Consider the following 14944-nt stretch of genomic DNA (forward strand, 5'->3'; position numbering starts at 1 on the left):
TTCATGCACGGATAACCCAAAAACCGGATATTCCGGGGCCCGGATAACCGAGAGTTTACTGTAGCTACTTGTGTTCCTGAAGTGACGTACTTTTTTTTTATAAAACAATAAAAAATAAAAAGGATTTGTTAATGGTTCTGTGATATACATTTTCAATATTGTTGAAAGATAATGAATGCATGCCAACATTATATCGTGTAACACTACCGTACCTTCGCTTCCTTGGCGCCTTCGACAGCTTCAAACATTGTTTTCTGCCGTTTTCCTTTCTTGACGGCTTCAACGTGACCATTACTTCGTATGTGTTTCTTCACACCGTCGGAAGTTTCCCACGCCACTGTTTTATTGCAAAAATGGCATATCATAATATTTTGAGATTTAACCATTCCATCTTGGGAAAACTGTTTCACTCTTTCGTCAATGTTTATTTTGGGCGGCATATCCGCATATATAAACGAACGTTTCGAATATATGTACACCCTACGACTATTCAAACCTGACTGGACCGAGCTGGCACTACGCTTACTCCCCTTTTACACTGTCACACACTCACTGTTCATCTTCCGCCGCTGCCTTCCCCCCTACGCTCTTCTCAACTTCCGCCAACCCGGCTATTGCAACCCGATATTGTTGACGGATAAGTAGTAAACAACCGTCTTGCGCTCGCACAAACTTTTTTTTTCTGTCATGGATCCGAAAAATTCGCGGATAATCTTGAATAGATACAGAAATTCGTGGGTACTACCGAATTTTAACAAATTCGCGAGTATTTCTTGATTCAAAAAACATACTAAATCATTTTTATAATGTATTTAATATTTTTAACAACATTTTAAATGGTTTTAACAATTTTCGCGAATTCGCGAGTCGCGAATTTCCCGGGTCCCTATATATTTGTGATACTAATAGCACAAAATAACTTTGTATTCTGCAATGTATTTTTATTCTAAATAAATCAAAATTTGACAGAATAGGTTACAGGAAAATTACTTATGCGCTTCGAAATTCCAAAAGATGTATAAATGTAGGACAAACATTCGACTTTAAAACTAAGTATAAAAAATGCTATAGATTAATTCAGATTTATTTGAAAAAGTTCTCTTGTTTATACCCTTTCCAACTGTACATTACATGTCATAGAAATCATCCATTATGTGGTCAAAATAAGAGATACGTGTTTGTCAAGGCTGAACACTGGCACTTACAATTGAACAGGTTTGAACGATGCGATGGTCTCAACGTATGCAGGTAAAACGTTTGTCACTTTCTTGCGCATCCAGAATGATCCTTGTCTTTGTCGATCATTGGGTTGGAAGATTGTGGCGTAGCAGGGGCACGATTCTGAAATGCACACTGTGAGTTGGCGGTAGACATCATTTTACAAGCTTCCCAGATACGAGGCTACGGCCATTAATGATAGTGCTTGTGGATGGTTCCATTTGACCAGTTCATTCACGTGGCCAGCAATTGCAGCTTCGAGCACAGGAGTGTATGAACTGAAGATATGTTGTCGTGAGAGACGACGTGCAGTTGTGCATCTGAAAATCGAGCCCTAGGTTCAGTTGCGATTCAACTTTCTCTGCTATTGGAAGTGCCTGTACGTTGCAAATTGTTCTCGTCGTAGTCGAGTTTCATTTGTTAACACTTGTTATGGTTAAACCAGAGGTTGCACAGTTCACATTGTTAGAAGTGTTCTTTTTGTTGTGTTGTGTCTGTTTTCGCTGTTGTTGTTACAATGCCTAATTTCAGTAACGAAGAGTATGCAGACATGCTGCTTGCGTATGGCAGCGCTAATTCCAATGAGCATGAAGCATGAAGAATTTATCAGGAGCAATATCATGATCGAAATTTGCCACACCACAGGACCTTTTAACTACTTATGGATGTTTGAGGGAAACCAGAAACCTATATTTTCAAGAGCCTCGAGTGAAATCGCACCAACGGAATGAGCTAGTAGACAAAAGAATACTCCAAGCGTTTGATGAGGACCCTACAACAGGCATACGAGTTGTTGCTGAAAGACTTGACCTATTAGTTGGGAAAGTCTGGTTTGTTCTTCGGGCAGATGGGAGGCATGCATATCATTAACACCCCTGTTCAAGTAAATTAACAAACAACTTATTTACTTTCGACTGTGACTTAAATGCATTTTTAACTGATTTCAGATGTCAATGAGGGGGTTTTAACTGCTCATTTATTCAAGTAAAACATTAAAGTTACTTTCATAATATCAATGATGTTTAATTGTGTTTGTTTTTGTTATCCAAAAGTTATTTATTTGGATTTTGTTTCTGGTTCAGTGTTCCGTAAAAATGTTTTACATCTGAGTAATTGTCACGATCTCACGGATGAAATTAATTGTTCTAGGTCTCGAACAGGGTGACGGCTACAGTTCTGCAGATTTAAACTCCACGCAGATGTTGAAAACAGCAATTTTTTGCAACACATTTTGTAGTCCAATGAGTTAAATTTTAGCCGTAGGGGAATAGTAAATATGCACAAACTGCACCATTGGGATAGCAAGGACCAAAACCCTCATCTTAAAAGGCAGTGTTTTTTCTAAAGAAGATTTACCGAGAATGTTTGGGCTGGTGTTATTGTATGGAGTAAACCTCACCGGCCCATATTTCTTGAGAGACCGCTTATACGGAGACTGTGATCTAGATTTTTTAATAAACAATCTACCCAAACTAGTGTTGTCAGCTTTAGAAGAAGGTGTGCCGACTGTGTTTCAAAATGACATCTGCCCGGCAGATTAGCAACTAAATGTTCGAGAGTATTTAAATAATGATTGTCAACTCGTGGGCAGAAAGAAGCGGCCCTGTACCTTGGCCTGTACGATCCCCAGACCGGACACCCTGGATTTCTACATCTGGGGACGTACTAAGGAATTAGTTTGACATCGTCCCGGGCTGCGCCCTTCTGAACCCGATGTGCCACCACCTCCCCCCTTACACGCTGCAAGCCTTCCTTTCACCACCACCACCCTTTACGACCGCCCGCCGAAGTGTGTGTGTGTGTGTGTGTGTGTGTGTGTGTGTGTGTGCGTGTCGGCCCGCGCCCACCGATGTGACGTCAGTGCTCCGCTCCCGAGAGTTGCAGAGTGAGGACGAACAGGCAGTGAGTCGCGAGCACTGCTAGAGGAAGGAGCTTCATGCACCTGTCGTCGTTCTCTGAGGTTTTCAGTGCTACAGGGGGAAACGGGCCTTGCCACACACGGGCTACGTCACGGCCCTGAGAACAGAGTAGCCGGGTCCACATGCTTATTATACATGTGGTGGCGACGAACACTTCAACCCCCATTGCGGTAGCAAGTTTATGCAACAGAGGTGCCCCCGAAAGAGGTTTTACTAGAACGAATTAACGGCGCGTTTGACACGATGAGAGCAGAAACGCGACTCCATACAACACAGTTGAAATATGAAATAGGTATCATGCATGTATATGGAAGGTAGTACATCAATTTGAGCAACATTTGTAACTTAGGTTTAATAAAAACATCATAAACATAATAAGTCTCATCTTACCCTGACTCTGGCAACTACATCTCATATTTTGACCACATAATGGATGATTTCTAGGACATGTAGAATACCGTTGGAAAGAGTATAAACTAGAGAACTTTTTTAAATAAAGCTAAATTTTAAAAAAAAATTTGTTGTCTGTAAAGTCGGTTTACGGACGATAGTTTAACGTGACGTCATAACAAAACATTGATGAAATGATTGATCCAGAAGAAAATGAAATATCATATTCGGCCTGAGACTGAGCCGTAATAGGTTTTTGCAACCAAACCATTTAGGCATTAAAAATATTATATTCTTTGAGGAAGATTTTTTTTTAATTTTTCTATCTTTGGTATGATAAAATCTACCTTTGCATACTCTTATGAATAAAATTGAATCATTTTTATTGAATTATCACTATTTTGTATGGATACAAAGAAGGAGTGAAATAAAATCTACAATTTAATTGTTAAATTTACTTTTATTTGCATTCATTAATTCAAATATATTTATTACTTTTGTAGTGTCACATGCGCCGTATTTATTTTTACAAGTACAAAAATGAATGTATCGCTGCGACCAGGATTCGATTCGTCAACCTTTGGATTGGTAGTCAGCGATGCTAACCGCACTGCCACGAGGCCATCGGAAACAATTGTTTGAGATTGTAAAATATATATTTATAAAAATTTTGTATTGTATTGTGGAAGTTTTAAAAACGTATGTAGTCCGCCATGTTTATTTCTTATAGTGATAGGCGGGAAATTAATAACCGTACCGATAGTGCTGAAAATCGGTGGATGATCGTTAAATTGCATAATAATAATTCAAACGACGAAAATATGATTGAAAAGTCAAATCGATGGTTCCAATCGAGTGTAAGAGAGATGCCACGCATGCGTACAATGAGCATAACAGGACACATCAGTAGTGGGACATCCGTAGTGGGACAATGTGCATTACGGGACACTTTTTCGTGCGTGCAGCCGGCGTTCATTGATTTATTAGACGTCACAACAATAGCATTTAGTTTTTTATAATGAATTTTAAAGTTGCATGTTTGTCCTACATTTACACATTTCTTGGACTTTGACAATGCATAAGTATTTTTTTCCTGAAACCTATTCTATCAAATATTGATTTATTTACAATTGAAATATATCGCCGAATTCAACAACAGTTATTTTGTGCTACTAGTATCACAAATATAATAGTTATGATGACTTAAAGGCAAGATTTTGGGTAATCTGCAACAAAATCTAAAAAAAAAATTAATATCTCCATTACATGTGACATACAGGACATGAGGTCAAAAGGTAATAACTATATCTAATGACCTCCCCTAACCCTCAAAAATGTTTGTAGGTTCTTCTACCAAACATCCTGTACAACTAGCACACATTATCATTTGTCATGCTAGCTCTGCTGCGCAGTTGCCGTCTGCTGAGGCACAGTCCTCATGCATTCAACGTATTCAAGGAGATGGACAAACAATGTTATAGGTCAGCGTATGGTTCAACGACTTGAGCAACATATACTTGCACACTTGGTCCATTGTGTCAAAACCAAACTGCCTTTGGTCTTGTTGCAGAAAGCAATGGGGTATTTTTTGTCCATCTGTTCACGTCAGTAGTACTTGTTTGTCCATCAGTAGTTCCCGTCCCAAGGTACAAATAAAAATGTTTTATTTGTTTTGGAGTCGGCCAGGATCTGAGCTCATAGGCCGCACTTCAATTGGTTTGAATTAACATCTACTGACGCTGCATTTCGTCTCAGTTCAATAAGGGACCGATCAATCTAAGGTCCTGTGCGTCAGCTCACCAAAGGAGTCTGGCTGTGGGCTGCTTGATGACAGGTTTCAGCAAGGCTGACACTACTCTGGGTGTTCCCATCCAGTCCCTCCACACACTCGTTCATGCTGGGCGGTCCACTTCCCCCACACTACCTGCTTCTGCTCCACACCAACATTAACCCCCTCCCCCCTCCTCTTGCTAAAGTATACTTCATTACCTTCCGAGACAGAGCACCATACAAAATGAGGTTTATGAAGAATTCTGCCACAACATAACATCAGCCAGTTGTCTATAACTAGGAAGATTACAATAATGGGCAGTAATTAAATAAACACATTAAACTTAAGGAAACTCACCACATAATCAGGGTTTGGTCCTTGCGATGGGTCATAACCATATTTGCCAATCGTCATCAAGCCCACAAACTGCAAATTTGTGCAGTTTTCCACGACATGTTTTACAACTTCTGTGACTTCTTCTCGCTTGCAACCGCTTTTTTCTGTCACAAAACATGTTACATAAACATTAATACACCAAATAACAAAGAAACAGTGCAGCACAAATTAATCAAAACACAGATTACAAAATGTTAACAATGCTGTTCCCCAATGGGACTGGTAACTAGGTCCATGAGGGCAGGTGAAATACCCCTTAAAGTGGTAACTGGGAGGGTATTACAGGACTCTACAGAGACTGGGTGCGACAGTACACTGTTGTTGAAAGTCATATGAAGGGAAGCAAATTGCCAGCCAGTGATGCTGCAGGCTCTGCTAACATGAACCCCGTACCTGAAGAGTAACTAACCAACCCTGTGTATCACACATTTCTAGATTTTGTTTTATTTATTTATTTATATATATATATATATATATATATATATATATATATATATATATATATATATCTTAACTGCATAAAAAAATAATTTACAAAATATTACTTGGAATAAAATTATTTTAATACAATGTGTACGAGTTGACACATCATCTTACACCCCTAATTGTACACTAGTTTCACACATTTTATAAACTTTTTTATGGTCTCAAAAAAATGCTGATGTAAGGAATTTTTTTTTTACTTTTTTAGCAGTATTCCCTCATTCTTTGAAAACTATAAAAAAGGTATCGTGAAAATACATTCCTCCTAAAGCAACATAGGTAGGTAGTGGAAGTGTGTATTATGTACACGTGGACAACTGTTTTCACTGAACAGTCAACAAATTGGCCACTTCATAAGCTTTCCTTCTCCGAAACGATGACACTGCGTGGGACGTCGGCTGGGACACTGAGCAGTCACACTGTAGCTGGCGAGTACCTGGGCACTTACAGGGTTCCTGGCACAGACTGGTCAATGGCTACAAGACACAGGAGATACCAGCTTAACACAACATATTCTGTGCTCTGCTTTATAGTTTAGCAAGGTTATATTCTAAATTGCTACCATTTATGAAGACAGTATTTAAGTAAAAGAATGTTTCCTAAAAATCTATTTTGTATTTTAAGTATTTTTTTCTACTTTGCAGCTTACAAATTACTAAATTTGAATTACAAAATCACAAGACCATTAGTTTTCCACCACAAAGGATGCTGAGAACATTCATTAACTAAACACTTATTAATTATCTTTATACATGCACTTTCTCAGTGATAAAGCATAAAAAAAATAATAAATTGTAATAAGCATAAAAATAGTTTTTAAGATAGGTATGTTAAGTTGACATAAGTTTAAAAACAAATAGGTACCTAAGTAATTTTGTATGTTAAAAATATGGAAAAATTTAAAAGACATTCATCAGTTACTTAAGTGTCAACAAATATTTAAAACTTTTGTAAAATGTTTGTCCAAATGTGAACTAGATAAAATAAATTCCTATCATCATGCAAAAAATATATTATTATTTATTAAGTGTTATTACTTAAAAGAAATATTCCGTTCTGGGAAAAAAATAATAATGAAAACATGCCAAATAATAGCACTCTTTTAACATTTTTAATATTTGAATATGTAAATTAAATAATGTGCTAGTGACATTAGTGTGGTACTAACATAATGGCTTCATTGGACACAATACGATGCAGCAGAAAGGCTTGATTAGGTTTCTAGATAAGGGCCTTTACAGAGCATTGTTTGATTGTCAGAGAACCAGCTAAAGGTAATTTTGCTACGGCACAAGAGTAATGTTCACGTGTTAGTTAATCTTTGGTCTTGTAAAGTGACATGAGTTTCCAAATTAATGTTTGGCACTGCCCAGTAGAAGTTTTAGTCTATTTCATTACTCACCTGAGCATAGTTTTGCAGTTGTGACTTTGAATGCTCCTTTGCTGGTGATCTCAGTTTCATCAATGGTTCAAGGCCTTATTTTTATGTGGCAGCTTTTAGGCATGAATTAATATAATTTCTGCGAAATGGGTTTCTTTTTGGTTGTTAATCATTTTTAAGTTAGTTTGTGTAATTTTTGTCTACCGTGTCATTTCTTTTTGCACAGCTGGGCCACGTGGTCAAAAGAGCTTAGGTAGTGGCATGGTGTTCTGTTACCTAGCTTTTTGGCGTATGCTTCTTGCTTAACCAGCTCCTTTTGGTCTATGTACGATCGGCTTCGCCATTTGACACTTTGTTATAATTTAAGTGTTTTTGCTGTGGGTTTTGAATTGTAATAATTCTATATTCAGAACTTCTGTAATTATTTAAACAAGGTTTTCGGCAAACTTAACAGTATTCTCGGCACCGGTGTTGACGTCTGGTGATTTTTGTTTTAAGTACTCTATTCTTACCACAAGAGTACTACAGGGGAAGCACTCTTTTTGGTAAAACCAAATTCCATGGATTTTTTGTCTCCAGGATTTGTAAGGTTTTTCTATAAATGTTCATGAAATGTTACTATTGTAGAACATGGGATATTTATTAATTGAAATTGGGCGCCTAATTTTATATATATGTTTCTCCAGAAATAAAAAATTGATTATGATTCCTCTTATTAAAATTGCTTTATCCAAGTTAAAAAACTCATATGTTCCTGGATAATTTGTTTCCACTTACAAGACATGTAAGTGTCTAAAATGTGTAAATAAGGAAGTGTAGCGTGAATCATTAAATAAATATTCAATTATGAATTCGATTTGTCAAATGTATATTTTAAAAGTAATGCCAAAGGTTAGGAATTTGATGTAACTAGTTATACCTTCCAAAATATTAGTTTTATTATCTTGACTTAAAAGAACAAGCAAACATAAATGACATCTATTTAGGTGATCAAATAGTCTCAATAACATATATACTATATCAGTGATAGTTATCTGTATACGGAAATATATTTCTAGAGAGCCAAAAATCTAAGTAAACTAACTAGTAACTAACTAGTAATGTCACGATTCACGTAACCTTACGTCTAGTTCAGTTGCTCGGAGACACTTCAAACTCTGCAGCACTGGACATCTGGATTGCGGTAACCAGAGACAAGGACGTTTCGACCAGCTGAAAACTACGAATACTACTGTTCTAGTTGTAAAATTAGATGACGGCAGTCCAGCATCCTTCTCATATCCTGAAAAGTCTTCATAATTAATGTGAAACGATCTCACCGACGTAGACAGCATGGAACCTTAGATGTATGGTCGTCATGGTTGTGTTGGGAACTCAGGACTCAGAATTCTTGTGACAGCGACTGACGGCACCGACCATCGTCCTTCAGGAATGGAAAGTACGAAGCGTCGAACCCAGGATGGTCAGGAATGTAGATATCGACCGAAGAGTAAGTTCATTCTTGAAGTTCGGAAAATCCATAATTCTGTCAAATTAATGCAGAATTTCATGTACCTAACTTGACGTCTATCAAAATAACGGAACTCCGCTGTAGTATCTTCTTGTGAGCTGAACGGAAATGTAAAGAGAAGTACGACCCTCACTCAGTAAGTATATTCCTCTCCAGATAATTTTTCTTATTTTATTTGCTTTTAAAACATCCATATTCGAAAAACCACTATCGAACGAATACCTGTTTATAGCAACCATAGATGAATTAACCAAAGCTGGAATTGAAAATCCACAGACTTATGCAAGTAGGAATAACGAGAATTTAAACCGCGCTAAAATATAGTAATGGTTTTATAAATGCATAGATAAAATAGCTTTGCAATAGCATCATTAATTAGATTTGAGGCTCTCTATTCACATCTTCCTCTTATTATTTTTAACATAAAACATTTTAAATAAATTACATCAATTTTGCACTCATAATCTCATAAAAAAAATGAAAAGAAAAAGAAAAACTGTAAACATAGTGACGCTTTACAGAATGTTAGTAAAAATTTTGTACCATACCATTTTGGTTACATCAGAGCTAATAAAAACCAAACCAAACATTTAATATTAAATATCTAACATTTAATGTTAAATATCTACTATTTAATATTATTTAAAATGAAATGTAGCATTAAAATAAAGTATTCCTGTGTCTGTGATAAGTAGCTACGTGAACAAGAGGTCACTCGTCACCTAGTGATCCTTGCGTAATCTCACATGAGCCACTGTGTGGATCCTGATAGTAAGTTAAGTAATTTGTATTGTAACATACGAATGTTCGAGGTATGAAATACCTCGTGGCATAGTTAATGTTTTGTTAAAGGTTAACTGTAGGTAGTTTCCCAATTATGCACTGTATTTGGGGAAACTGAACTTCAATTAAGTCGCACGTGACTGTGAATTACACTCTTGTCCTTCCGAAACAAGCTCTTGCATGAACTTGCTAATGAAGGCAGCAGTCTTGTTTGCTGCCTGTTTGCACCCCTTGCTTTCATCAGTCAAACAAGTAATTAAAGAGCTCATGCTCAAATCACTTAACATGCTGTGCAAAATTCAGTCTTGTAATGACTTTATGTGTTTTAAACAATTTGCTGGGAGATATTTTTCTCATAATTTAAACACTCTTAAATAAACATTGCAAATTTTGCACAAAATTTGTGACCCTGTTTGTGGCTAGTCAAACTTCTTTAAAATGTATGTATGAAACGGTAAATAGGTTGATTTCGCCTGCAAGTGTTGATGTCACTTAAGGAATTTTACTATTATTTAGAACAAATGAAATTCTTCTAATAAAATTAATCTAAATTATATTTCTAATGAAAAAAATAAATATAGGATTTGTATTTAGCTTCCTTCACCGAAAATCAGAAAATTTTATAATTTTCCCTGCTCTGTATGAATAGCTTCCTCATACATCTGAAATCTTTAAATAACTTTAATTTCATAGAGCTCTGTAAGTACTGTATTTACCCGCAGAAGTATCACCCCTGCTTATGGGATGCACCTATAATGTGAGTCGTTTCACAGTATGAGTCATAGGGCACGCAGCATATCTAGTTATGCGTGGCATGATGGGTAGTGCGTTACGTTGACAACATGACGTTGCGAGCCTGTGCGACATGTGATGACGGCTGTGCGGTTAACAGTAATATGTTTGTATGCAGTAGAAGCAAAAAAATAAATAAATAATTGCGGAATCTACGCTTTCTGTGTAACAACTTACCGATAAAAAGTAACAAGTGTACCGGTAAATTGTAGCAGTGTTTAAGGATGTGTGTTTACGTAACCAATGTGTTTTCAAAGTTTTTATTTTTTTGTGTATTTTCATTGTGTGTTTGCATGTCAAAATTTAATTGTTCAAATACCTGTGGTAGACATCTACAGCACACCTACAGCTGGTATTTTTCAGTGTTTTATCAGAGATAAAAATGCTACGGAAATGTAATTTTCAAAACATTTGGTTGGAAGGAGGAGGTATGGAAATTGTGGGTAAGAGCTGGTAAGGTTATGTTTTCGGCTTTTTGTACGCTATGCAAAAAACATGTGGATGTTTTTCCCTCTGAAATTGATGAAATTAAATGCAGAGAGAATAAAAGAGGGGGGAACTGGCAAGTTTCTTAATAATCTCAAGGCAGGCAGCAAAAGCTCTCTTTTTGTACAAGGGTACCCGTGATCCTTGTTAGGCCCAGCAGTCAAAGTTATGATTCATCTCAGCCTGCACCTAGCCCCAGTTCACAGCATACATATGTATTATAGTACTATCCCAGGAGAAAGACATCAAGAACAAAAACTCACTACTTTCCTTATTAGTAATAGTGCAACCAAAGCAGAGATAGTGTGGGCTGCTCATTGCATCTGTAGGCATGCTTCAACCCACTCACGTGTAGCAGTAGTGGAACTTTTTCCACTTGTATTGCCAGATAGTACAATAACTTCAAAAATAAAATTAAAAAAGGACAAAGTAGCATATAGTGTTGCATATGGCCTTGGGCCTCATTTTGCATCATTATTGTCTGATAGTGTACACAAAATACCTTTAAAAACAGCAAATGGATTTTGTTGTTAAATATTCCGATTCAGAAAACAGTATATCATGTACTCTATACTTAACATCTATGTACTTCTCTTGAGCGTTGTATGGCAGGAAGATTTGCTTGAAAAAGTGCTAGTGTGTGTTAGTGAAATCTGAAGTTAATTTCTGTTCTCAAAAGTTATATGAAGAGTACGCTTCAACTGAAAAGGAACCTTTGGATAATGGTACTTGTTCATTGCCTACAAAACTGCACTCACAAAGGTTGGTTGACAGCTTAATCAGTTTCTTGGAGCATTGTATCAACTGTTTGAAAATCATCTATCATGGCGTGCTGTTAATTCTAAGATTACTGGTTCCAGAGTTTTTACAAAAACGTTCTGTGATGTGCGGTGGACTGAAAACTCATCTGTAATCAAAAGATTCTTTGATTACTGTATTTGTTTAAATCCCAGTAGGATAGTTTTTGCTAAGAAGTTTAAAAAAATAATGAAAATTTTAATATAAAATGAAGCTGTAACGTATTGTCACAAACTTATGTTGGGAGAACTGGGTTTGTAAGGGATAGCCAAATTAAGAATCATTACAGTTTTATTAATTACTAATATTTACATTACTAATAAATAATTGTATTTTAAAATGTACGATCACAAATCACTGGCACTTAAAAATGTTTATTCGCAAGTCACTAAATGTCTGTCAAGTTCCACAGTTCGTACTCCACACTGGAGCTAGGCTCAACAGTGGTTCGCCCCTTACCTCTCGCCTGTCCACACACAGTCTCGCGCCACTCTCGAGGGCGTATCTCATTCTCTTCCCTGATGTCGCACTTCTCTTCACATGAGCAACTCTCCGAACTATCGGAACTCCCGCCCAGGCCGGCGTCGCCCTTTTATGCTAGTGGGTCATCTTTCCAGAACCGACTAGAGCGGCCGTGGTGAGTCACGTTCTCCCGGGCGGACCCGACCCCGTAAAAGGCAAGAAAGGTGACGCCCATTCACGACACTCCGCGCTGCCAAGGCCGCTCAGTGATAGATAACAGTGCCAAGGAAAGATGATTTGCAGGAAGTAGAGGGGGAGGGTGTAGTGACGACCCTTGTAATCCGGCCAGGCACATGACATGCCTCACGTCAGTGGCCGTGCAGGGCCGCATGCCAGCTCCGAGCCTGGCATCGCTGTCTGGTCTCCTGCGCTCGTAACATTGCCTACACTTTAAACCTGTTCAACCCAAACAGGTACATAACACTGTGCTGTTGTGGACCATGCTGCAAAGCCATCCTAAGCATCAGGCAAGTGTACTGGATATAGCCCACTTCTTGACAGATGTAACATCACGGCCATCCTCAGGTCAGCTTTGCGTTTACTATGGGGTCTCGCTCTTCTGCACTTATTGCCGTGGCGCTTCCCTTTCCATCAGGCAACCCTCATAGGCACGTTCGCGTTCCGGGCAACTCCACTGAACATGCCCTTGTCGGCACGCAGAACACCGTAGGTGACTTCCTGCTATTTTAATCTGCGAGCTGTCACCCTCCTTAATCCCATTGTCACATCTATGTCCTTCCTCCTTTGGTTTTCTCACACGATTCGGGCAGTCATGCTGGACATGCCCTCTCTCTCAACACGTGCAATACCGTGGGTGATCTATTGTTTGTCAGACCAGTAAATTGTTCTTTTGTCCAATCTTTGGATCACAGCATTGTCCTTCTCTCCTGCATTTCCTACCATTATTCGGACAGGACACTCGTGCTGGATGTGTCCTAGTTCTTTGCAGACGAAGCACCGCTGTATCCCCTTGTTCTCCGAAACTGTGATCCATTCAATAGCTTCCTTAGTTTCCCAAGTATAATTGCTCATTATTACTTGAGCGGCCTTTCGCTTGGTGGTAAGCCCGTCTCGCTTTGATACTCATGTTTCTAGAGGCAATTCAGGCACCTTCAATTTTTCAGGGCGTGAACAAGAGTATCGCTGATACTTATGTGGCATGCCAAACAAAGAGTTTGCTGAACCTCCACATCTTTATAACTTTAGCATTAAATAGATTTTAAAAAAAAATTTATAAAATTTCTTTAATATATCATACTTTAGGTAGCTTATGTGTATCTTATATGCTAATTTTATGTTATTTTCATATTTGAACTGATATTAATACAGTTTTTTTTATTTAAATGTATTTGTGACAAATTTTGGTATGTCTAGGATATAATATTTATCAGGTTTATTTTGCATCTACCTAGTTAGTAAACTTCGCCACATAAAATAAGGCAACAAATAAATTAATTAATATTGTTACTTTTATATGACCGGTAGACACCCTGAAAATAGTTTAAAGGGTTTTGGTGTTCCTGCAGTTAGAAATTAAATGCTAGCTCAAACAATTTATATGTTAAAATATTATTACTGTGGTTCCTATCAAAAGTATTTGAACAGCATGCATATGAACATACAGTATCTATAGGGGCAGTGAAAAATGGTGAATGCAAAATCGCGAAATTTTTGTAAAACCCCTTTCAATTATCTGTACTGTATCAAAAAGTGAACTTAACCTATTAACAGCACACCTATACACATTTCGTTTTCGCGAAATCTTATTACCACCGCGAAATATACTGTCAAGGCGCGAAATTGGCTACTTGGTAACGAAATTGCGAAATGCCTATCTAATTTAATTCGAAAATACGTTAAAATTATTAGCAATGCACGAAATAACTTCCGTGCATCAATACGATACCCGACGTAGGGGACTGTACACAAATGGGAACAGCTTTCCATACAAAATAATAACAAAAATCACGGAGGAATGGTATTGGTTGGAACAGAACTTTTAACGGGCGTGTATACCAAACAGAACAGCTCGCGAGTTGTTACCTTTGAGCTTTGTTGTCCCTGTTCATGGGATGTAAAAAATTTAACTTGTTTGCCAACTGGTTGTTGTGCTACTGCAGAATATTAAAAAAATTAATGCATCGTAACATAACCTAAACGTAAATTATCTTGACTTTAACTCCTAAACGTAAATTATCTTTACTTTAACTCCCAAACAAACGCTTCGTTTTCAGTAAAAATTGTGCATAAACATGCCAAAGGTTTTATGTGTATTTGAAAGGGCACGGGAGTATGAAAGTGAAAGTGAAAGTGTTTGACAAACATAAAAAAGTTATGATGTGCAAGTACTGCAATGTTAACAGTTGACTGGAAAAGGAAGGATAGCTGCGAAAAGCATTGTAAACAAAGGTCTTCGCACAAAGTTAACAAGGATAATGGTAGCAACGGAGTGAAAAGACAGATAACAATTGTTGAAAATGTGTCTATGAACAAAA

At 37.4% G+C, this 14944-nt stretch overlaps 1 protein-coding gene across 2 annotated transcripts in view; it reads right to left on the reverse strand.

Annotated features, from left to right (window-relative positions):
• LOC134533284 (pyridoxal phosphate homeostasis protein) overlaps nucleotides 1-14944 on the reverse strand; it is an 82995-nt gene that overhangs the window by 47726 nt on the left and 20325 nt on the right. For both annotated transcript variants that reach the window (XM_063370737.1, XM_063370738.1), the window contains one exon: nucleotides 5656-5798. In XM_063370737.1, coding sequence (XP_063226807.1) covers nucleotides 5656-5798 — 143 coding nt within the window. The remainder of the gene's footprint in view (nucleotides 1-5655; nucleotides 5799-14944) is intronic.

The sequence above is a fragment of the Bacillus rossius genome, chromosome 6 (genome assembly GCF_032445375.1).
Source record: "Bacillus rossius redtenbacheri isolate Brsri chromosome 6, Brsri_v3, whole genome shotgun sequence".
In the NCBI taxonomy this organism is placed as follows: Eukaryota; Metazoa; Arthropoda; class Insecta; order Phasmatodea; family Bacillidae; genus Bacillus; species Bacillus rossius.